This window comes from Diuraphis noxia, unplaced genomic scaffold, assembly GCF_037042655.1.
Source record: "Diuraphis noxia isolate RWA-SAM2 unplaced genomic scaffold, SU_Dnox_SAM2 contig0002, whole genome shotgun sequence".
Taxonomy (NCBI): Eukaryota; Metazoa; Arthropoda; class Insecta; order Hemiptera; family Aphididae; genus Diuraphis; species Diuraphis noxia.
The window spans coordinates 8,422,454-8,448,050 of NW_028301712.1; the positions used below are offsets into that span (position 1 = coordinate 8,422,454).

The 25,597-nt window shown below is 31.1% G+C and overlaps 4 protein-coding genes and 1 long non-coding RNA gene across 6 annotated transcripts; 2 read left to right on the top strand and 3 right to left on the bottom strand.

Moving 5' to 3' along the window:
• Positions 1-1,268: 1,268 nt before the first annotated feature.
• On the bottom strand, positions 1,269-4,429 carry Polr2F (RNA polymerase II subunit RpII18). The gene is made up of 4 exons (XM_089219619.1): positions 4,266-4,429; positions 2,181-2,247; positions 1,886-1,977; positions 1,269-1,620 (listed from the first exon to the last, which is right to left on the bottom strand). The coding sequence occupies exons 1-4, from the start codon at positions 4,292-4,294 to the stop codon at positions 1,410-1,412; spliced, it is 399 nt and encodes a 132-aa protein (XP_089075745.1). The 5' UTR covers positions 4,295-4,429; the 3' UTR covers positions 1,269-1,409.
• A 243-nt stretch (positions 4,430-4,672) lies between these two features.
• Positions 4,673-7,324, top strand: Rpn12 (regulatory particle non-ATPase 12). Its single transcript, XM_089219620.1, has 7 exons — positions 4,673-4,833; positions 4,912-5,043; positions 5,775-5,847; positions 6,281-6,383; positions 6,452-6,644; positions 6,732-6,917; positions 6,993-7,324. Exons 2-7 carry the CDS (start codon positions 4,933-4,935, stop codon positions 7,128-7,130), a joined length of 804 nt encoding a protein of 267 aa, XP_089075746.1. The 5' UTR covers positions 4,673-4,833; positions 4,912-4,932; the 3' UTR covers positions 7,131-7,324.
• LOC107163976 (pre-mRNA splicing factor cwf-19L2) lies at positions 7,312-11,588 on the bottom strand. The gene is made up of 9 exons (XM_015511629.2): positions 11,381-11,588; positions 11,094-11,303; positions 10,340-11,032; positions 9,012-9,278; positions 8,850-8,915; positions 8,558-8,752; positions 8,381-8,497; positions 7,959-8,297; positions 7,312-7,499 (listed from the first exon to the last, which is right to left on the bottom strand). The coding sequence occupies exons 1-9, from the start codon at positions 11,438-11,440 to the stop codon at positions 7,365-7,367; spliced, it is 2,082 nt and encodes a 693-aa protein (XP_015367115.2). The 5' UTR covers positions 11,441-11,588; the 3' UTR covers positions 7,312-7,364.
• A 1,901-nt stretch (positions 11,589-13,489) lies between these two features.
• Positions 13,490-24,063, bottom strand: LOC107163985 (uncharacterized). 2 transcript variants are annotated; one of them, XM_015511645.2, is made up of 15 exons: positions 23,656-24,063; positions 22,410-22,595; positions 22,078-22,290; positions 21,165-21,978; positions 20,956-21,075; positions 20,663-20,786; positions 19,850-20,223; positions 19,551-19,771; positions 18,719-18,841; positions 15,746-18,652; positions 15,417-15,542; positions 15,171-15,351; positions 14,908-15,092; positions 14,690-14,830; positions 13,490-13,877 (listed from the first exon to the last, which is right to left on the bottom strand). In XM_015511645.2, the coding sequence occupies exons 1-15, from the start codon at positions 23,668-23,670 to the stop codon at positions 13,671-13,673; spliced, it is 5,937 nt and encodes a 1,978-aa protein (XP_015367131.2). In that variant the 5' UTR covers positions 23,671-24,063; the 3' UTR covers positions 13,490-13,670. The 2 variants fall into 2 exon arrangements, with proteins under 2 accessions (XP_015367131.2, XP_089077611.1); XM_089221485.1 differs by lacking the exons at positions 22,078-22,290; positions 22,410-22,595; positions 23,656-24,063 and having other exon boundaries at positions 20,956-21,092; positions 21,165-21,299.
• On the top strand, positions 21,364-24,149 carry LOC149058046 (uncharacterized). Its single transcript, XR_016190587.1, has 3 exons — positions 21,364-21,506; positions 23,493-23,593; positions 24,012-24,149. It is a non-coding gene; the product is annotated as an uncharacterized LOC149058046 (long non-coding RNA).
• Positions 24,150-25,597: the final 1,448 nt, after the last annotated feature.

Genomic DNA, 25,597 nt, shown 5'->3' on the forward strand with positions numbered 1-25,597 from the left:
ATTATTTTGTAACACATAGATTGTATATTCTCTAATTAAAATTCATTATACAGAGCATAATTTATTTTTAGAATTAAAAGATCAATATAATAAAAATATGAGACACCAGATAATTAATAACATGATATAATATTATAAATTTAAATATCATTCAATTTTACATTTTTTTTATTTTGAAAGTTAAATTCAAAATCTAATAACAATAAAATATAATATTGATATGTTATTCCCTCAAAAATATTATTCTTTATCTTTTTTTGTAATGGGTGATTTTACTCTCAGATTACTTTAAAAACATAAATATGTTATGTTTATGTTGTGTGTGGCTAGAAAGACAACAAATAGTGAGCTGACATCCTCTTAAGAAAAATATTCAATACCTATTAAAAATATATCTATACTATCAGTGCCGTAACTAGCTTTATGTGCGCCCTTGGCTACCAATGTTATAAATTTATAATGATTTTTTAGTATTTAAATGGTATAAAAATTGCGCCCCTAGTGCGATCATTTTAAACTGCGCCCTTGGCCAACGCCCACCTTGCCAATGCCTAGATTCGGCACTGTATACTATGGCCCAGGAGAGGGTACTTCTTGCTCGTGCATCCAAATGAAGTAGCTCCGCGGTGCCAGCGTACAGGAAGGTTTTGTGGTGGGAATGCGCGGAAACGGACACGTTTGAGCCGCCGCCCAGAAGTGCTCTTTCCAGGGCCATAGTATAGAAATTGAACATTCTGTTTTTATAATTAACTTTATACACAATAAATGTTACTAACAGTTTTACAATACAAAATTAAATTCTCATTTTGTCACTTATATCACCAATGAATTCTTCTGGTGTTATACATAACGCATGTAATCCTGATTCAAGTTGTTTAATTGTTTTTAGTAGTTGACTTAGGTGTTAGGTCTCCACTCTGTGATACTAGGATATTGGTTATTGTAGTATGAATACAAATTTTGTAATTTTTCCCTAATGCATATACTGCTACTTTGATTTTAAACCTATAATATAGTATTAAATATCTTATTTTCACTAAAACAACATTGATCATTTAAGTCATTGACGTCACCTGTCATTACATTTGTACACCAAATATTATAGTGTTTTTTATGTACTATAAAAATATGCATAAATAAAAGTAACTTCTTTGTAATACGCAAAACAATAAAAAAGGGAAACCTCCACCCAATAAATTTTGTAACTGGTACCAAAACTAAACTAAAAATAATAAAATCTTATTTGGATGGTAAAATTAGATGTGCAATTCTTATAGAAATTTAAATATTTATTAAGTAAGTGATAAAAACATTAAATACATCAATGGAACTTTTAGCTAAATTGAAATTAGGTAATTATAAAATTATTAATAGTCTTAGGTACAGTTGTAAAGTATATAAAATATATTTTACTGATCAACTATTATTAGTTCATCAATTCCCCAATCTTCATAACTATTGTCTGGCAAATACCTTCTAATTATAATAGGTATTTTACGTTTCTTCAATTCTTTCATTGCAATTTGTAATGGATCAGTTTCACCTTCAAGTTCTACCATGACAGGTGCACACATAGCTATCTGCAAGGCCCTTGTACCTAATACTCGAGCTCTTTCATACCTAAAATAAATATGTATGTAGAATATTATTTAAAATTAAAAGTCAATTTCTAACAGAATCAACCAAATTAATAAGACCCATACTAAAATTACATTTTGAACTATTTATATTTCATGAGAATGTATCCCTCAATAACTTTTGGGTTGTACTATCATATAATTTTATATTAAATATTTGTACAAGGTACATATATACCCTGGCCAAGGTATGAAACAGTTTCAAGTGTGAGATTTTAACTATATGTATATAATTTTTGAAAACATACTTTGTCATATACTTAGTTGTGATTCGTTTAGACTTTTGAACTTGACTTTGAGCTTCTTGAATAGGTAAAATATCAATGTTATCTTCATTTTCCTGTTAAAATTAAAATTCATACACATTCATTATAAAATTGAATTTATAACACTATGTATAGCCAAAACTTGTTAATAGTATTAATGAACATTTTTTTTGAAGAAGAATGAATCAATGCATATATCTTTAAATTAAAATCAGCATCAAGGTTCAAAATGTTCATAAAAATTAAAATTCAAAGCAATACAAAAATTAGTTATTACTTCAGGTTGATCTAATTCATCTAAATCTGCATCATCTTCAACTTCATCAAAATCATCTGCGCCACCACTAAAATAAATAAATAAAAATTAATGAAATTGATAGATTGAAAATATGGATTCAAGTTGAGCAGTAAATTAGATATGACGGGAAAAAAATATTTGAGGGCCAGTTGTACCATCTCTGATTAAAGTTAACTGGAGTTTAATTGGCCAAATTTGCACGGTTAAATATCTGTTATCAGCTGATTAAACGTAATCGAAGTTTAACTGTAGACGATACAACTGGCCCTTAATGTATCAAAATCACTAATTATACAAATCAGTACATCAGATTGTAATATACTTCCTAGACATATCATATGTTTTAGATTAAAAATAGTTTGCCAACAAATAAATTGAAAGTTTTTGTGTCAATTTGTTATAAAATACTATTCTCCTTTAAAGTTGTACTTGAATGGGCTTTTACATAAGTAGTAAATTCATTTTTAAAAGGTAAACATAGTATAAATGTGTTATATAATATGTATAAACAACACAAATAAATTATTCAGTAGTTAGCAAGAGAGCAGCTACCCCTGTGGAATGAGGGTTAGAATACTTCTACTGCTCCTTAGCCTGTCGTAAAAGATGAAATATGAGGTTGGATCAGGTCGACAGCCAGTGTAAAATTTTAGAGAGAGATGGATGAAGTAATACAGAGAATACCAGGAGTAGAAGAGATTGTGATTGGTGGTGATATGAATGGTCATGTAGGCTGTGATTGAACTGTCTACGATAAAGTACATGGAGGGTATGGATTTGGTCTCAGAAAATATGCAAGAGGAAAAGTACTTGATTTCGCCATTAAGAACTCATATTTTAGGAAGAGAGAAGAACATTATGTTATGTTTAAAAGTGGCAGGATAGCAAAGTAATCCTAGGAGAAAGTGCGACAACAGAGCATAGACTTATGGCTATGGAGATCGGGTGCAATAAAATGTATGGTAAATCTAATAAGAAAAGAAGAAGTGTGGAGGGTGGTTAGAAAAAAGAAAAATGAAAAAAGCAGTAGGTCCAGATAGAATACTAGTAGAAGCTTGGAAAGTGCTAGGGAGATTAGGAGTAGACTGGTTGACGAGGTTCTTCAACAGGTTTTAGTTGGAGGAAAAATTCCAGACTCTAGGAGAAAGAGTTAGGTGATACCAATTTTTAAAAGAAAAGGTGATGTACAAGAATGTGGAATCTGTAGAGGAATTAAACTAATGAGTCACATTAAGAAAATTTGGGAAAAGGTAATTGATTTAAGGATTAGAGGTGAGAAATCGGTTTCAAAAAATCAATTTGGTTTTATGCCCGGCTAGTCGACAATGGAGCCGATATTTTGTGTAAGACAAGGGATGGAAAAGTATAGAGAGAAAAATAGAGTTCAATTTGCATCCTAAAGTTAGAGTCCAAAGAGTAAATCAGAATAGGCATGCAGTGAATATAGTGGGCGAAATAGAAGTTGATAGTTTCAAGTACTTAGGATCCGTATTACAAAAGAATAGTGGTTTTGACGAAGATATTATGCATAGGATTAAGTGTGGATGGATGAAGTGGAGAGAAGCATCAGGTGTTTAATGCGATAGAAGAATCCCAATCAGGTTAAAAAGTAAATTTTATAAGAAGGTAGTTAGGGCGCTGGCCGGCGATGATATATGGATCGTAATGTTGGGCTATAGATAAAACAATGGAGAGGAAAATGAGTGATGCCGATATGAAAATGTTAAGGTAGATGAGAGGAGTGACAAGAGAGAACAGAATAAGAAATGAGTAAACAAGAGATAGTATAGGAGTGTTCTAATAGTTGACAAATTGCGCGAGAATAGGTTGAAATGGCTAGGACATGTTTAAAGAAGAGAACTGAGGCAGTTTTTGTGACAAAGAACATGAGAAGGATGGAAAAAGAGATGGTTTAAAGTTATAGAGTGCGACATGAGAATGACTGGTGTTTGTGAGGAGTATGCTAAGGATCGTAATAACTGGAAATTGAGGACCAGAGTGACCGACCCCAAATAGTCGGGAGAGAAGGCGAATTAAAAGAAGAAACAAGAGAGCAGTACTCACTCGTCGTGCTCAAATTCTTCATCCGCCATAATATTATAATAAGAGTATAAGACGATATTATGTTTCGTTTCAAAAATCAAAATTAAATGAACAGTTAAGGCATATGTCCAAAACACATTCCACTGTCCATGAATGGCATGAATGTCTATTGTCTAATACCAAAAAAACAATAGATTAATACACTATCATCACCGACCGAATCATTATTTATTATTACCATATACCATGTGACCATGCTGGATAAACAAGCCTATAAACACTGTTACCACGGTTGTAATCTACTACTATCGTTGTAGAAAACATTATCAGTCTATTTTCTGGTTGGTCTCGTCTAATTGAGAATTCACAAATCACAGATGCCCAATGCCTCCAGAACACGCCCCGAATGACATATCAAAAAAGCTTGCTTTGCTCCTTGTATACATACAATTGCTAATTGCATTACAGTCCATTAATATACTATAAATTAAATTTGTTATTTAATATTTGCGTTTTTCATCTAAGTTTTTAATTTTTAGTATCAAACCGTCTGCGATTGTTAAACATCGTTGTCGGATTCTTTGAATTGGTAAGTTTTTGTCTATCCTGTTAGTGACTAACTTATTTACATTTTATTCTTTGTTTTTACTGGACAATTGGTCACTAGGCCCACACGAAATACGACAATATGACGTCTTCCTTTGACGAGATAAAAAACTTGTACCAAACGTTGAAGACGGAATGGAATAAAAAAAAACCAGATTTTAAACAATGCAACAATATATTGTTGCAAATCAAGGTGAGGAGAATCATTTTCAACGAGTCGATGGGTTAGGTTTAGTTTTTTTTTTTTTAAATTTAATTTACTTTCTGAATATTTTGATACTATAGCAATTAGTCCTTCATAAACATTTTTATTCATACGATTATTGTATTTTATAAAATTGCTGTGGATAATATTATGTAGATGGCCATAATCAAATCTAAATCTTAAATGATCCATTATTGTTTTTATAATTTTTATTATACGATTGTTTTACATTTTTCGGTTTGAATCATTTAAAAAAAATTATATAAAACTTATTAAACATAAAAAACTATAGTGTGATCAAGTATATAGATACAGTATGCACATATATGAACCAATGTACAGTAGTAACCACTTATAAGAATCTTTTAGGAACATAGAGGATCAGATTGTTAAATTCAAGCATAATTATATTCTGATGACATAAATATACTGCACGTGATATTTTAAATCAACTAAATACAAGGTTGGAAATTGTATTATTTGGAATATTGTTATATAATACATAATTAACAGATTCTACTGTATATTTTATTAAAAGAAACATATATTTTATGTACAATATATCAAATACAATAAGTTATTTGTATATGTCTAATTTACATAATGTAATAAATTAAAGACGAGAATATATTTTTAAGTCCATATAAATTAAATTTTATAATAACATGAAAGTTGTTTTTAAGAGTAAGATTAATTAGGTACTTAATTCTTATTTTCAGATTGGAATGACTAAACATACCTTTTTACCAACTTCTAATGTGGAAGCATCTCAAAAAGAATACTTGATAGCTAGTAAGTTTATGTTATATTTTTCAGATTTTGAGTGATAATGAGGGTGCCAACTAAAATTATACACATTGATCCTGTAATTATTATTTAAAAAAAAAATATTAACATTAAGAATGTAACTTACTTTTTCATGATTTAACTATTGGCTTTAAAGTATAAGTTTAGTGCTTTATATTTTCATTATATTGGAATATTTTAAAAATTATTTGTTTATACGTTTCAAGTTTCACTGACAACCAAATAATGAACTTAATTATGACTCGTAACAGCAATTTGTAGTTTTAACCTTCAAGTATATAAAACCTATGACTTGGTTAATTTTTCCTATAATTACCTTAAGTTTGGTTTAGTCAATCGATTGTCTTTGTCACTATTATTCATATTTATAATTAATAATTAACTAGTATGGCCAGATATATTGTATATTTATGTACAGGAGACATCTTAGAAGTGGGAGTACAATGCAGTATTGCAATGCATGATATTCCATCTTTTGAACGGTACATGGCTCAACTCAAGTGTTATTATTTGGACTACAAGTAAGCCACATTTTGGAGATTAATATAAGTAATATTAAATTTTTATAAATGATTCTATTTTTATCTAGGGACAAATTACCAGAGTCTGCTAATCAATATCATTTGTTAGGTCTGAACTTACTGTTCTTACTGTCTCAAAATCGAGTAGCTGAATTTCATACAGAATTGGAGCTTCTCCCATATGATATTATACAAACCAATACATATATTAGGCATCCAGTTGCTTTAGAACAATATTTGATGGAAGGCAGTTATAATAAGGTAATTAAATTAAAATTCATTAAATAAATACTGGAAGTATTGGATATCATAGATTAACTGGTTTTAAATATTTATAACTGGTTTTAGATATTTCAAGCAAAAAGTAATGTACCATCAGATACGTATAATTTTTTTATGAACATATTGTCAAACACACTTCGTAATGAAATTGCTGAATGCCTACAAAAAGCATACAAAAAAATATCTATAAATTCTGCTACAAAAATGTTAAACTTCAACAGTACTAATGAAACAAACGACTTTGCTAACAAGGTAATTTATTGATGTCGTACTGAATAATTGATTACAATAATAAAAAGAAAAATTAATCCATATTTATTATTGTAGAAAAAATGGATTTTGGGTCAAGACGGTTATTACGTATTCCACCTTGAAGAAGAGAAGAAAGCGGTAGAACCTTTGCCTGCATTACAGATTGCTGATTATGCTATTCATTATGCCAAAGAGTTAGAAACTATTGTCTAATAATTTTTAATAGATATTTGAAATTAAATATAAAGTTAAGAAAAATGTAATTTTTAAAACCAACAATGTTTGAAAATTTTTTTTTCCAATTATTTATGTATTTTAATATATAAATACAAAAATAACTCATAATATCATATACTCTTTGTACATATATGGTAAAAAAAAAATATAATGTGTATTAATTTTTTTGACTACTTTCCAATTTATTCTCACAAATTTATAATACAAACATTAGGTCTTGGTAAAATTATAATTTTTCCATATTTCTAAAAATTTTGTAGTTTTCTGCAACTGCTCTTCAATTGGTTCTTTTTGCCTTTTTCGCCATGCATTGTGATCCAAATCCAACATTCCTCCAATAATTTCCTATGATGATAAAGTAAAATTTAAATTTAAATTAATATAAAATAAACTAAATCCATTCAAAATATAATTTTAATTGATACTAAATTATAGTCCTGAAAAATAATATCTGGAGATTATGTTTAAGGAACAGTTCTAGCTTAAGTCACATCAAAAATTTAATACTTGTCACTTTCAGCCACAGCTTTCAATAATTATATTAGTTCAATTTTTTTTACAAAAAGTGTGTAAATGTTTAGAATTTCAATGTTTTTTCCTTTACTTGGTAGCTATAGCTTAACCACTCAATCATAGCTGATTAATTTTGAGAAGTCTATAGCTACTAGATTTTAATATTAAATATCAAATATCTCATATTTTAAAGAGTGATAGTTTTAATTTATTATTTAAAAAAAGGTATCATCTATTTCCAGATATTTTTTTTCTTGATACATGTTCTGTTTCTCAATTTAATTATTTTACCTCAGCAAAATTGTTAGGAAAAATTTTTTCATCTTCAATGACATGAGCATATCCTCCTTGCATTCCAAAATCAACAGCGAAATAGGGTAAACTTTTGGGAACAGCTCTACGTACATCTTTACTACTCAAGTCCACAACTTTTACATTGATAGCCCATTCAGTCTCACATTCTAAGATGGCCTTTTTGAAATAAATAGGAGCAGTGTCGCCAATTTCAATTGGAACAGGCACACAGTTCCATGTCATATGAGGCATATTGTTTAGTCGCATTGCACTTTCAAAAAATATAACATCTTCATCTTGATCTTTAAACATGGTAGTCAATACTTTTCGAAATACCTAATATAATATATCATTTTTTTTATTATTAAATAATTTTACACTTCAGTAACTAGTGACTAGAATGGTAAATAATTTTTTACCTGCATTTCAGTCCAAACATCTTCGTCAATATCAGTTGCACACGCATAATGATATATAGGTACAATTAAACAGTGCCCTTCTGTCAAAGATTTGTAAGATGGCAAGCACAGATAACACTATAAAATATTAATACACAAATTAAAAATCAAAGTTCAAAATAATCGTTGCAAATATACCTTTTCTCCTTTAGCGATAAATAAATGTTTTAACATTTCTTCACTATCAAAGCAGTAACGACAAGAGTTTAAAATTTTTTCTGTACGTTTGTGCTCCCCAATAGCTCTCTTAATTTCCCTCTCGGATGCCTTAGCAGACCGTTTTTCTGATGCACGATCTACAAATACATCATCTTCATCATCCCTAGCATTAACCTAAAAATTATAATTAAATATGAAATCACCAAAGGTTTCGTTAAATTTTCAATCAGTTTATTTTAATTACTAGGTATATAAATAATAAAATATTAACCTTCCTCGATAGATTTACAAACTCCATATTACTATCCTCTGCAGTACTAGTCATTTCTTTTTCAAACTAAAAATAGTATATAATAAAAGTTGTAAGTACAAACAAATTGTATAATTTTCAAGTTTTTTATTTCTACAGTTTTCTATTTTATTAAAGACTCACCATAGATTTTAATGAATATTTATCATCATCATCAAAGTATCTTACTCTTTTACCATCTTCATGTGTCAATACTTTTTCTCGTTTTTTCTTCTTACCATCATTTTTATCAATTTGTGCTTGTTTAACAGGATAACTATAACCTTTAGATGAGGTCCTAGTAAGTAATACAAAATCGTCTTTTTGTTTTGTTTTGTTTGTGGTATAATTCTGTTTTGAAGTATGTTCTCGTGCTAATTCTAATTTTTGCTTAAGTTCTTCGGCCAGTTTCTATGAATAAAAATAAAAATTAAATATTTAAAATGTATAATGCTATTGAGGGAAATATAACATATCTTAAATGTGTGTGTACGCTGAAAACAAATCCATAATTAATAATTATCATGGTAATGATCCAATATGCAATCTACAAATGTTACTCGACCTACCAATAAAATTGTGTTGATCAATAGATTTCTTTATCGCGGTTATTGTCATTATGGGCATTTTATTCACATTCTCCAATACTAACAATCATTAATACTTGTATTTACTGTGCTCAGTCAAAATAATTCCGATTTCATTCAAGTGCGTTAGTTTTGTGAATTTTATTTAATGCATGTGAATTTTTATGTTTTGACTCATGTTGACATCTACTATTGATCACCTATAAAAGCACATTTTTAGAAATGAAGTTACATGTGTTCAATATTTGAAAGGCTGATAATCCGATGACATGTATAAAGGTAAAAGATAGTGTTGTATGCAATGGCCTACCTGTGGAATATCTAAGAAATCCTAAAAAACAAAATTCTGATAAAACTGAAAAAAAGTTGTAACATATGATGTACAAAATGGGGTTGCCAGACTTAACAATCAATTTGAAAAGATAATGAGTTTTTTACCTAAACGGATCTTAACGGCGGTTGTAATAATCAGCTATCATTATGTGAAATAATGAAAATAGTTTGGTTCTGGGTTAATTTAAGGTTGGTTAAAATTATTTGTATTTTGCATTTATGACATAGGTCATGTATTGGACCCATAAGCGTGCGCACATGGGAGGCGGCTGCCTCCCTTCCAAGATTTTCCTCTTCACCAAAATATAAAATTATACCTACCAATTGGGGAAAATTGGGTGGGGGGATTGGAGTCTGGACCTCCTTAGCTAATGTATTGCCTCCCCTGCCAAGAATACCGGCGCACGCTTATGATTGGACCTTAAATCAGTGTGTAGGTCGCATATTGGACCATTACCATTATTGTTAGCCTATAATTTATTCAGTATTTATATTCATTAAAATATCTAAAAAAAAAAAATTGCTTTCAATTTCTAAAAAGACTTTACTTACTTTATTTCCCATAATTTCTGCTTTAATTTGTTTTGCAGCTAGTAAATTTAATTCAGATTCAGTTAAAGGGGTTTCATCACTTTCTTTAGTTTTGTCATTATTGTCTGAATATTTTTTTGTCAGTGTCTTTTCTTCATCTGATGTGTATTTTTCTTCGTTGTCAGAGTCTTTGTCATGTTTATTTTTTCTATCTTTTTTATGGTCATATTCTTTAGAATATTTATCATTGGTACTTTTTCTATCATCTTCATGTTCTCTGTAGCGTTTATTTCTTTCTCCTTTGCTTTCATTACTATATTCTTTATGTTGCCTTTTCCTATCATCATAATCTCTATGGCGTTTATCTCTTTCTTCTTTTCTCTCATTTAATTCTCTATGTTGCTTACCTCTTTCTTCTATTTTTTCATCAAATTCTCTATGCCGTTTATATCTTTCTTCATTATCTTGTTTTAAAGTAGTATATTTACCATCATTAACATTATCTCTGCGATCGTGTTTTTTCCAAGATTGACGACCATGAGAAGTTTTTGAATAATTAGTATTCTGGTAGCTTTTATGGTGATGAAGATGATGATCATCATCATCTACTTTAGGCTTGAGGAAACCTTTATGGCCACTTAATGGCTTTGGTGGTGGAAGACCAGTTCCTCCATTTTTCCAATATGGATTTAGTTCTCGTTCTGATTGACCTGGCTAAAACAAGAACAAAAAATATCAATAAAATAAATATAGGTAATATTGGTGGCTAATATACCTTAATCATTCTAGCTTTAGCTTCTTCTAGTTCTTTGCTCTTTGTGCTGATTTTCTTTTCAATTTCTGAAGATGTGCTACACACAAAATCCATCCAATTATCAGGTTCCTCTCTTGGTGCAATACATGACGTGGAAGTAGATGAATCTTTTTGCTGTTTTTCAACCCATTGATCATCGTTTGATGATGAACTACTGGATGACGAAGATCTCTAAATAGTATAATATATGTTAATATGATTAAAAGATATTTTATGAATCAATTCTAATAGTTATAACAATTACTCACATGTTTTTTTTTTTTGTGAGTCGATTTTTTGTGTTCCTTTTTATGCGATTTTTTCCCCATTCTGGAGATTGTTGGCCACTAAAATATCGGAGTTAATTTCTAACTCCCGGCGTTTATTTTCTTGTCGTTCAATATCTTTTACAACACCTTCGTGCAACTTATTCAAATCGTCTTGTTGTTGGTAGTGAACAAACCCAATGATACCCACCGATGTGAAACAAGATAATCCAAATACTATTTTAGACGTAGTTGACATATTAATACGGATTGAACGAATAGGTATCCTTAACTGGCGTTAAGTTTAAGCATAGAAAAATTCAATAATGTCTCCACAGTTCGAGCCAGCAGTGGTCAGCAACTAGAGCTGACAAGCGATGATCGCTTATTGAGAATGTTAAATGATTATGATTATCAATAATCGTTTGTTTTGATTATGATAACGGTTATCAAGTGACATAATTATTAATTACCATATCAAGTTGGTTCCATAGAGTATAGACATATAAACTTTCATGTCTATGGTTGGTTCCACGTTCCACCAGTTCCACAGAGCAAAACTCAATGGTTATTGGTTTGTTCACAGAATCACAGAATAGATATAATTTAATTTTTTTTAGGTTTGTTCTTCAAAGTTTAAGGACCACAGTGGATTTAACAGAAAGAGAATGAAAAGTATATTCCTTCAGATAATTTGATTCCCCAATTCCCCATAGTATTTGACATTTGTTATAAAACACTATAGTCTATAAATAAATAACCACAATATGTTGAAGCAAAATAAATCAATAAATTATATAGCTAACATATTAAATGGGTAAATATTATTAACATTTTTTTAATATTATTATTTATTAAATATAAATAAAAAAATTTTAAGTAAGCATTTTTAAGTGCATAATTTGAGATATTTAGTGAATATAAATGCATATTTTTTTAACTTTTTAAGGCATATTTCAAAGCATATTTTGCCAATTTTAAGTGCATAAATGCATGCTTATTTAGGAATTTTTTAGGGCATGAACTTACGAGCCCTGGCTTATGATGTAGACAACTTAAAAAAATAAAAAGTGCTGTCAACGTTTAACGTATTACCATTGATTATAAATACTAGTATTTATAATCAATGGTATTACATATCAGTCGTCAGTGTAACACATAAAATCGTTAGATTGGACCTTGTTGATGGTCGATAATGTTATTATCATAAATATTATTATATAAACATCCATACATCTAAAGCCAGTTATAATTTATATTATGTCGATGTCTGTTTTTGTTAAAATTATTAATTATTATTTTGTTTGTAACTTTATGCATTTCAATTACAATTGTTGGTATATTAGAGTGGACAGTACAAGTAATTGATCGGATATTTGTTTTTTTTCTTTTAATAAGAGCTTAGAAATAAATAAAAAAAAGCAGGAAAGTGGATTAGTGGATATCGCTCGGCTGTACAGTAGGTTACAAGTGGGTTACTGACGTTACTGTAATGGATGGAATTAAATTTGAATTCAATGATATATCATTGTATACGAAAAACAATTCTGAGCGGAGACATTTTGATATATTATAGATTATTATGACTTTTTAAAATATTTGAATTTCCGGTGGACATTTATTTAATTTATTTTTTGATAAAGGTAGACAAACTTATAAGAAATCTTAGTAATTAAACATGCAGCTATCCTGGGACTTTTTGATAGGAGTGTTAGAAGAATCTTGCACAGAAATCTTCAGATGTACCCATATTAAAAATGGCATACTATTTGTAATTCAAAAATAAAATATTTTTTTCTTTATCTTTGTTTATTTGTAACTGCTTTTTGAAATACGGGATATTTTTTGGCTGTAACTTGTAAATATATTGTTATACAAAATTTATGGTAAATCGTACAACACTCATTAATTAATAAAAAAATTAAATAAATTAAGATTTTTAAAGGAAAATCACGAATTTAAAAAAATTTACAATTATATTTACATAATAAGGTACATATAATTATTTGAACTATATCTTTAGGTATTTTTTAGATCATCATTGAATGTAATTGTAAAAATAAATCACAGTAGGTATATAAAATTCCATTAAAATCATATAAATGAGCTGGCATAAAGAAAAGTGATTTTTAATGGTAAAACACCAAAAGATTGTAAAAAAATAAAATACACAGTTGATAAAATTATAAAATAATAAAAAAACAATTAAAAAGTTTCAACAGTTAATAGTAATAAAAGATCTTAAACATAATAATAATTAATAATAAATAGTAAAAAAAATAAATAGTATCAATTATTTTATAATGTTCAACATTTTGCAGACCTGAATAGTTGCAAAGAGATCAGATTCAAAACACTTTTGACACTTGGAGCCAATGTACCATGTAGGCCGTGTTGATGGCAAAACCATTAATTTCTTATCTATTTTGTGAGTTTTGTATCTCCTGTTTAGTGATTCCAACATGTATTTAAAGTCTGCGATTGGATTGCTTTTAAAATACTAAAACACAATAAAAATTAAATTACTACCTAGTATTATCTGTATATTATACTTCTATTATGCTATACAGTAATTGTGGAGTATATCATTATAATAGATGTGTTATACTTGAATTCGACATTAAATTATTGAATATGAAAAATAAATTTGAGTAGAGACTCAAATATAAATAATTAATAAAAATCGAAAATATCTCATTGAAATAAATATAATTAAAAATTAAAAATAACTTTCCTGTGAATTTTTTATTTTGATGAAGGTAGAATAACTTGTTGAAAAGCTTCTATAGAAATTTCTATGTTATAGCTATGAAAAGAAAAACTTAAAAATGTGTAACTAAAAAATCAGAAAAATTTCTCATGGCTATAAATAGCTCAAAAAGAGTTAAATTGGTTTGAAAATTATTAATAATATTTATTATATTATAATAAATTACTTGTTCATAATTCATTATTTTTAAAAATATTTTGGTTCAAGGTTGGTTGTCAAAACCTCAGAAAATCAATATAATATGAGTAAAACACAAGTAGAATATAAACTTAGTTTTTCAAAAAATTAATTTCAATAAATATTGCTTATTAATATATAATAATAATTTTCAAAAAACTATGATTAAAGGTCATTTATTAAATACACCTTGTTGATATCTATAAAAATGCAAGCATACATATAAATATTATATAGTAAATATAATATAATATAATATAATATAATATAATATATAATATAATACATAGTAAATATTATTCTTTTAATTTAACAAGATTAATAAAGATTGTGTTTGCATGTTAACTGAATGTATAATTATTTACCTGTTTCTTTTTGGGGTCTTGCAAAACTATCCATATCAAAGTGGCTATCAAACAAAATAATTTATTTGCTGAACCAAACTTTCCACAGCTCATCTTCATCATTTTGATAAGTTCTTTGACCATGTCAGCATTTACAGTTCTCTGAAACAAATTCAAGTATGATTCACTATTATTTAATTAAATGTTCATGATAAAATTAATAAGTTATTTTAACACACTGTCCAAATGATCCACGACGTTTCGTGGTACCTAAGCAAATTAATGAGTACTCGAATGGCAGGTTCACGGGCTTCAATACTCGGTTGTGATTGATTGGAATATTGCAGAAAACGGAAAATGTAATCTACAATCGCACCTTCAGCAGTTTTCATACATAGCTCTTTGGATAACGACGTACAAGTGTCTAAAATGCAAAAAATTTGGATTTAATAAACAAGAGATCACTGGTTTAGGAGTAACACACTTTTAAGTACACACTCACCCAAGTTCCAAAAGACTGTTGCAAGTTCTTTGTATGAGTATTCATTTCTCTTTTGCTTTTTTAATATGTCCACAACATCATTGTGTCTCCTGCCTAACGTCTGGGCACTTCTTCTGGGCATTCTGATAGTATCACGACGACACTGGTATTTTTTTCGAACACAGTAACCTCTCCAAAGGGCCTAAAAAAACCAATCTAAATTTAGAACTTTGAACTTTGTGTATTTATATAATACCTATAACACACCTGTATTTTAGTGGCAGCACACACACGTTTCTTTATCATTAGCTCATTTCTGATCCTGGGAAATTTCTGGCGGGTTAAAAATCCTCTAACAGCTGCTTGTATAGTGGACGCAGCCTTGTATTTCTCCTACACATAACACAAAAGCATGATATAATTAATTACCTAGTCCCATTGTTTGAGATTTTATTTTTTTTTAGGGGGAGGGGGGTAAGGCTCATATTTATATTGGCCTCCTTTTTCGCGCCTATGATTAGTTAATTAGTTGACTACGTTTTGCAAAAAACAATATACGAAAAAAAAAATAAAACAACAAAAGAAGGAACTCTTACTAATTTTGAGTCTGCCTCAAGTTTCTGTTCGGCTGCCAATTGGTGCCTGAGTTGCGGCCACTGGCGGCGGACTATGCATCCACGGACATACGCCTGCAACAAGATCGCCGCCCGGATGGCTTTACGATCCCTGTACCGTCTCTGTAACACGATAGCGCACTGTCTCAGCCGCAGGTATTCCCCCCGACCTCGCCTTGCTGCGACCACGGCCCTGTACCGAGTCTGTACTGCGACCACAGCTTGTTTCAGGCGCAAGTACTCTGAACGTTCGCAAGTAATTGGCAGGCACCGGCGCAGAAACCTTTTGATCGTATTGCTGGCCGCGGATAACACATCTCTGTGCGCTTGTAGGCCGCATTTTACAACAGGCCACCTGACACGTGCCAGATGTCCTCTGGTGTTGGCCTGTAGCACGATCACCGCAGTGCGTATGCGCAAGTACTTCGCTCGTTGCAGTCTTGCAGCCCAGTTTGCCCGAAACCACTGTTGCACAGTCACGGCGGCGCCACGCAGTTCGGCGTACTCGTGGGCTTGCCTACGACCGCGGAACCAACTCTGGACTGTGACAGCAGCACGCCGAAGTTCCAGGAACCGTCGTCGATCACCGATGGCCAGCCGTCTCTTCAAGGTTCGCTTGACGATGTTGGCACATCGGGTCAACAGCAGGCGACGGCTGGCCAGTTCGACCATCAGTGCTGGCCACCGCAACTGTCGAAACAAGTGGCCCCGAGCGGCTGCCTGCAGTCCGACAGCGACGAACTTGAGTCGCATGTACAGGTGGCGGTCGCGTCTCGCTTTGCAGTTGGCCCTGAACTGTCGCTGAATCACCAACACGCTGCATCTGAGCATAAGGTACACTTCACGCTGTGTTCGCATAACGACGTTCGCCCGGTACCGCCTCTGAACGGCCACCACCGACCGTCTCAGCCGTTCGTAGTTCAGACGGTCTCGGGTGGACGGCAACCAGCGTCGCAGGGCCCGTTTGATCACGTCGACGGCCCGGATCCGCTCCGTTCGTTCAGCGGCCAACCGGTCCCGGACGTCTGGCCACATACGCCTGGCCACGTAACCGCGGTACACTTTTTGGATGAGCACCGCCGACTGTTTGGCCTTCAGGTACTCACGGCGGCCCAACCTCATAGCGACCTTCGCCCGAAACGTCCGCTGGACGTACACGGTGGCGTATTGCGATGTGGTGTACCATTCCCGCTGCACCATCATCAGATGCTTGGCTCGCCATGCCCGCTGCACGAATAGAGCTGCGGTCCTCAGCCGGACGAAGTCGGCTCGGTCTTGGGTCGTCGGAAGGTTCCGCCTCAGCGCTCGTTTCACCGTGTTCGCGGCCGCGACGCGTCTCTCTTTTTCCAACAGCAGCCGTGCTCGCGTCGCCGGCCAACGCCTTCTGGCCACGAAACACCGGAACGTCTTTTGTATCAGCACGGCCGACCGTTGGTAGTTCGAAAAGCGTTCTCGGTCTCTTGCCGCCATCACGTTGGCCCTGAACCGTCTCTGCACAAACACGGTAGCGCTTTTTAAAGCGGCGTAACGTTCCCTTTGCAGTTTCGTCATTTTGTTTGCAACGTACCGACTTTCGGTGTACAACACGGTTCGTTTTAACTTCAAAAATGTTAAACGGTCATGTGTCGGCGGCAGACTTTTCCGTAACAACCGCTTGATCGTGTTTATGGCGCCGACCCGTCTCTCGTTTTCCGACAACAAACGGTTTCGAGCGTCTGGCCAATGTTTCCTCGTCACGAAACCACGAAACACTTTTTGGACCATCAAAGCCGACCGTTTGGCTTTTAAATAATTTTCCCGTTCTTTTTTCATCGCCACGTTGGCCCTAAATAGTCTTTGCACGAATAACGTTGAGCTTTTTAGAGCAGTGTAACGTTCCGTTTGCAGTTTCATCATTTTGTTTGCAACGTACCGACTTTCGATGTATAACACGGTACGTTTTAACTTCAAAAATGTTAAACGGTCTTGTGTCGGTGGCAAGTTCTTTCGCAACAACCGCTTAATCGTATTGACGGCAGCAATTCGTTCCGTTTTTTCCGCAATTTGAATGTTCTTGATTCCATGCCAGTTTTTCCTCAGTAAAAATCCTCGAAACACCTTTTGGACGATTATCGCTGACTGTTTCAATTTTAAATATTTCTGTTGCTCTTTAACCATAACCATTTTGTTTCTATACTTTTTCTGCACAAACACAACCGTTCTCCTTAAAATTATAAACCGTTTTCGTTCTTCTGTCAATAGTTTTAACTTCTCTTTAAAATAATGTTTGATTGTAGTGGAAGCCGCGTGCAACATCTTACGGTTTTCAACAAGTTCAGCTTGCAATTGAGGCCATTTTTTCCTAGTAAAATAGCCTCGAACGCAAGCTTGTATACTAGAGGCGGCTAAGTGACGCTTGGCAATCGTTTTGGCTCGGATTCTTTTGGATATGACCAGTTTCAGACTGCTATTTCTCCACCAATTTTGGATTTTCGTAGCAGCGTTATTGTACCGTGGGGTTAAATACTTGTAGATAATCTGCCAGAATAACGATAGAATTTTTTCTCTGTGACCATTCACAATGTCACGAGTACTTATGTTGCCCTCGATGGATATATGTTCAGATATCCGTGTGAAGGCTAAATTAACATTATGAATTTTTTGTAACTTTGATATAGCCGGAAGTCTTAGTTTTTGTGACAAAGGATTGCCTTTAAATAAAATTTCCACAACCCTAGTAATTCTAGTACCATCCCTTAGATCATTTAGAGACTTAACTGCATAATTCACTTCATCCAAATGTGTTTGTTTGTGTGTCAAATTGTAACCAATACTTCTCAGTCGACGAACTATGTCTCCATGCGCAGTTACCATGTCGGCACAAAATCCCATCAATAAGTCATAGCTACTCTGTGAATGAAAACAAGTATCAATTAGTTTTTGAAATAGATTTTATAAAATTATCAAATCACTAACTTTATATGGTGAGTCTGTTTTGAACAAGCACGGATTATGTCTGATCAATTGTTGCTCTTTAGCACGGTCCAAAAAGTAAATGAGCATAAATATCTTTCTTAAAATAAACTTTTTCATGGCAGCCTACAGTAAAAAAAAAGTAATAGTATTAAATATCAAAACAATTGCTGACATGCTGTATACAATTTCCATCTGTTCACAATTTAAAATATTTGGAATAAAATGTAAAACTTTATAAAACAAAACATAATCTCTGTATAAACACGTTGTTAACATAAAAATCCAATAATTGTTGTCAGGGATTGGTAACCTTTTTGATGCTAAAGGCCAAAAACTATATATAACATTTTTTGCTGGACATCATTTTAATATACATTGTTGAATTCAAATAAAAATGTATAATTATATCAAATTTAGTTAATTTAAGTTAGTAACTATTAAGTTATGTTTTAATCTTAGTTTGCAGTCCATACTATCTTAGTTTATTTGTATACAAATTTAATTGTGGACCACATAAGATGACATACTATAATGGGGGCTATATGCAACTCACAAGTAGCCGATCTCTGATCGGTTGTAATGGCTCTTACTCATGATAATAAAAAATAATTAAAATACTGAAAATTGAAATGTCATGAAGTTATTAGAAGATAGCTAAAAAATACAAGGCAAGATATTATATTTTTATACAAAAAATAATAAATTAGCCTTATAAAAATAGACAGTCTGTAGATAACTTAGTTTTACCTGTAAATATTTATTTTTTATTTCTTCTTAAGTACAATAGAATATATGCATAAAAAAAGTGGAAGATACAAATATTTTTTCTTACATTATATGAAGGCAGGTTTACTTGGAGTACAGTGGTTTTGGTAAATTTCTGTTTGACATAATCGTTATTAAACAGATTTTTACGAACAAACCAGCCAATGCCATCTAAATCATTGGATCCAGGTTTTATATGAACAATTTGACCATATATAGCTTCCAAACCAATTCGAAACCATAATGGATTGTAACATTTAAGCAGATCAATAATTTTTTTCTTTAAACCTAAAAAGAAAATAATATTTATATTTAATTATAAAAGTTAAATTTGAAACTTGGTAACTATAAATATACAAATCTCACTTAAGTCCAAATGTATTTGACGATCATCTCTTAAAGTAATGAGATCTTTTTCGATTGATACGGTTAATTTTGATAGGACAGATGTTACATTTGAAGATGTAATAAGATTTGTCGTGGCTTTGCGCAATGCGCTCCACTGTTGTGGTGATTGCCGGTACATTTGTGCAACAAATAGATCCTTTTGAGTGGCAAATTGCATGGGTTTATTTTTATGAGATGTCTTGGATGCTTCTACCCAAGCCATAGCTGCTTGCTCTAAGTCACTAGACTGTTCTTCATCTACCAGTTTTTCAGTTGGCGTGAGCATGGCATTTAACCAACGAATCATGTCAGACTCTTGTCGGTCCAGCCATTCTGCTTCATAATATTCAGACCTAAATGGTATTTATTATTAATTAATCAAAAACAATGAAAATGTTAATCCATATAATATCAATGAAATGGTAATGAAATAATGTATTTTAATTAATTATTGAAATAAATACTATATACAATGATTAATTTATAGTAAAAAGAAAAAGGATATTTATCATTTATTGATTGAATTAAATTTAATTATGCAAAGAAATTCATGCAATGCACTATAGTTGAATAATTTCTAGTCAAATTTAATCAAATTATTCTAAATTGAAATCATAATAATTATATTAAAAACCTATTTGGTGTTAACTTAATCTCTGTATTTAAAATTTAATTAATGAAATAATGAAGCAGTTTAAATGATTAACTAGGCATACATTTTAAAATATTGTATACTCTATCCTATTGTAATGTAGTGAACATAACATATAATAGATTAATGATTTTACTTACATTTTTAAAAATGGGTCTTCAGCATTATTGTGGTATAAGAGTTGTGGATTCGCTAAGCACTTAAGGTATTCATCATACTTATCTAGTTTAGGAGTTTTCAAACGTGTTGTTCGTAGATTTGTACCTTTAACAATGTTTATAATTCAATGAGTTTTATTCAGTACATAGTAAGATAATATTATTCAAGGATAGGCTATAACATAAATCTATCATTTAATAAATTGGATTTTAAGCAAGTACACACACCCATAATCGTTGATCCGTAACCTAAATAATGTATAGTGTTTACTTACTGCATTGTTTCACTTTGTTCTTAGATGTCATTGATGTTTTTGGACTACATTTATAATAAGGAGAAGAATACTTAATAGAAAATGACGGTCTTTTTGGATTTGTACCACTCCAAGTAATCACTGTAACGTAAAAAAAACTAATAAAAGACACATTAATAAATTTAAATATTACTATTTATAATAGATTTTATGATAATTTATAACTTTACTTGTACGCCGATGAACAGGATGTGTAGGTGACCATTTGCATTTTTGTTCAAAGTCGATAGATTCAACTTCCGAAGATACAAATGGTTGTGAGTTGGTAGTAGGTAATCTATCATTTATAAAACCGTTAGTTAATTTATTTTCAGGTGATTTTAAAAATTTATCCCAGAGATTCACAGTTGGCTTTTGATTTTCTGGAATATAAGTCAAAGCTGCAGTCAACTCATCTTGTGGTTGAAACATTGAAGGATTTGATAAAGAAGAATCCAATGGTCCATCAGTGACATCAACACTCATTCTACCATCAAAATTATTTAATTGTTTCTTGACACTGAATGGAGAAAGTAAGTTCTCAGTGCTTTTTAATGGTGTTAAACAGAATTCATTTAATTGAGAAATATTCAAGATAATATTGTTCGACGGGTTTTCTAGTGAATCATCACTCATTGAGCTACAACTATTGTTTGGATTCTTTAAATTAAAATGTTTATTAAAAACATGATCTTGACGTCTCTGATCTGGACGTTTAATACTACGTTCTGGACTTTTAAGTATTGTATCCCTACCTAATATATTCTTTTTTGAAATGGGAAGATTCTCTTTTTCTCCAACTAAATATGTTTGCCGCCTAATAGGCTGTGTTTCTTCACTAATGGGTTCTGGTATATTCGCAGGGTTTTTTACAAGAATAATTTTTTCATTCTTAGAACTGATATTTTCAGTTTTTTTTGGCAGTATCTTTTCCCGAGCTTTTTCCAGACCAAATTTAGATTGCTTTTGAGTGAAATTTGAAATTTTTGATTTTGATCTAGCATCCTAGAAATATATTAAATGGTAACATTTAGAAATTTAGAAAAATTTTGTAATACACCAATCATAAACTAACTGTTGCGAACTAATATGTTAAAGACATACCTTAAACTTTTTGAATGGAGGACTATTGCAATTTCCCAAAATAACAAAATCATATTTTTTATTATTATCGACTTGTTCTATTCTAATTAATTTACGCATATTTCCATGGTGAGATGGTTGCCAAGTTATTGATAACTCACGTTCTGAATTAGGTTCTAAGGTGAATTCATAAACATCAAAATAAACACCATCACTTGGAGGAGGTAAAACAAACTGTAATTATTTAATAAATTTATGCAATTATTAAGAAGGTAATATTTATCATTATAATTAAAAATATAGAATTAGTAGATTCAATTATTTTAAGATAAGTATCAATATTTATTATTAACCTGTCCAGGTCTGTCAAGAGGATTGACAACTGTTAAAAACCTCACTGCAATTTCTTTGAATTTGATGTTGTTGAATTCTACTTGAGTTTGTTTTTGAAATGGTGCTAATACCATACGATAGTTTAAGATTGAATCTGTAACATCGTATGGCCCTGATTTAATTTTTTCCGGAGGAGAGAATTCAACCTAAAATAATATAAATTTAAATTAATTTATAATAAAATAAAGTAGATATCTACATAATATGAACATGGCCATCATTTGAAATCATAATTTATCTGTGATTTTTTTTCAATAAATTATTGATATTAATATAGGTATGTGCAGAATTTTAAATGTTTTTTAATTTGATTTCATGTAATTAGTTAGGCACCTAATTTTTTTGTTAAAAAAGTAAATATTGTTTAAAATTAATTATGATATAAATAATGGTACTTCCCAAAGATTTTAGTTATTTAGGGCTAATTTATTTATTTAGGCCTTTAGGATCATAATGATGCTCATTACAGGTAATCAAGAATTCATTATAATTAGACGATATACAATGAAATGTGATTATTTTCAACATATTTTATTACATTACAAACAATAGTTATTATAATTTAAACGTACTGTAATTTTTAATGAAGTATAGAAATCAATGGTTATGACTGTTATGAGAAAATAAATTTTCTATAGAGTAGCTTAACATAAACTATAGAATTATAAATACAATATAGAATCTACTGTTCGTAAGTATTAAAAATTACCTATTTAATAAATATATTGGACCTTTGAACATTAAAGTACAGAAATAACTTATTATGTCACACATCTAGCCCTTTTAACTGGAAATCATCAAATTTATATTATGTATATTGTATTTATGTTAATTGTTCTTTAGATTATTAGTTTATTTTAAGAAGTAGGTAGTATCAAATATGAATCATTTTTAAAAATTAATTGAATAATAAATATAAAAATAATTTAGCTTAACTTTACAAAGAATACAATCAATTTGAACATTATATAATTCAACAGATACTATTTTTATCATCCATAAGCTTTTAAAAATTGAGACTTGTTTTTAATTTGTTTAAACAGCAGGAATATGATTCCGCATCAAATGGGATTTATATTGAAAAAATTGTATGTGGGATCAATAGAACCAAGATACAATAAAATGCATTTGGCATTGTTACAAGGTATGATTATATAATATGAATTATATAGAAAAACTCGAGTAAAAAATGGTTACGATACTTACAACGAACTTGGCCATTGCGGTTGATCAGCAGGATGTTGGTTGTTTCACGCGAAATTCATCTCATAATAAGAAGGAGGTTTAAATAAAATTTAAAAACAAATAAAAAATATTAAAATCGAAATTTAAAAAAAAAATTAACACCGTAGCTGCGTATACGACAATGATACTAAAAAAATAATGATAAATGTAAAATGATAATATTATTTAATCTTGCATTCAAATAATCGTGAACGAAACTCGTTCCGATGCAGCCGTGCCGGTCCGGTCGTTGTCGTCATGTGAGATCGTCATAAGTCATAAAACATAAAACGACGGCGTAAATAACAACAATTAAAATACTGGTAACTGGTTTGCAGTTGCAGTGCGCGGACTGGAAATTGGAATTTATTAGTCTCGTCGTCTGTCACACCGTCCGGACGGAAATTCCGTTAAATTGCTATTAAAAACAAATCGACTTCCACCGCAGCAGCAGCAGCAGCTGATGCCGATGATAGCACGAGGCGAAGGGGGCCGTTAATCGTTATCAATTTATCATATTAAAAATTCACAACATGTTTGCTGCCTTGCTGGCCGAGACGAGTGACCTCCATGGTGGAGGTGAGCCATTGTGACGAGCTCGCTCCCAGGTAACCGTGGTTGTGTTTTTACCAAAAATTTCGGTCACTCGATTATTTTTCAGCGTGCGCCCACTGCGCCCGCTTTTAACTCGGACACTCGGTCATTTTATACTTTTTAGAATAGCATAATAACTGTGCCTTTACATCTTGGGTGGATGATAATAAGGATAAAGGCGCAAGCCGTAAAGCCTTAAACAATCTCACCTCTCGCCTAAACTTATTTGATATTACTTGTTTAAGTGCTCTTTTATTTTAATTCACCTTAAATTTTCTGTAGGTAGGGACTTTTGATTTACTGGAGGGAGTATTGACTACTCCAGTCTCGCCAGTCTCCAAAACCACCTCTAATTAGTATTTAGTAATTATATTAATACGGTTATCACAGTTTTGTTCTGTTCATTGTATTTAAACGCTAATTATTATTTCTTACAAGTTGCCCAACATTCAACATTAATAACTTACTATAATATCTTATTCTTATAACAATCATAATATTGTGGTCGGCTGGCTACACACTCCCATGTCCATTGTCGACTCTTAAGCATTTTTGTATCGACTAAAATAAAAGATATGGAACTTTAAATTATTTCAAATAGGACAATACTACAATAGATGCATATTTATAATAACTTGAATGAAATTTTATATCCTTATATTTGAAAAACTTCTAAGAACTAAGGAGGTATCTAAAAGTACCTGTATCAAATATATTTATTTAGATATTTAACAATGGATGAGGATGAGTATAAAATGACTCGATTATGGTTTGAAGTGTTTGAACACTGAATAACCTGTAATTACTAGGGAATAATTCTAAGCAACTTTTCGACTTGCGTATTTGGGCCCCAACAAAGCAACATAGTGGTTAACATGTTGTCAATAGAACACAGAATATAGTGATTCCAGAACATGAAAATGTGTATAAAATAGACAATGTTTTTGGTTTTGATGTTTGTAATCATTTTGTACAGATTAAATCTATAGTTTTCACTAAACTCAGTGTAATTTTAGAATAGTAAAAAATTTTAATATGCATCATTGCGTTATGTTTTTCAAAGATAATTATATTATATTTTATAGTTTTATGTATGATTAATGATAATAGTGACCATATTTATTATAATTAATAACTATTTTTGAAATGAGATGCGTACGTAATATGATTATAATATGCATAATGTATGTTGATTAAGCAATTTAATTACCTACTTGTTTAATTTCTTCCCATACAATTAATATTTAATACTTTAATAGCATAATATCAATAATAGATAATTGTCATAGGCGTAGCGTGATGATTTTTTTTTTTTTGGGGGGGGGGGGGG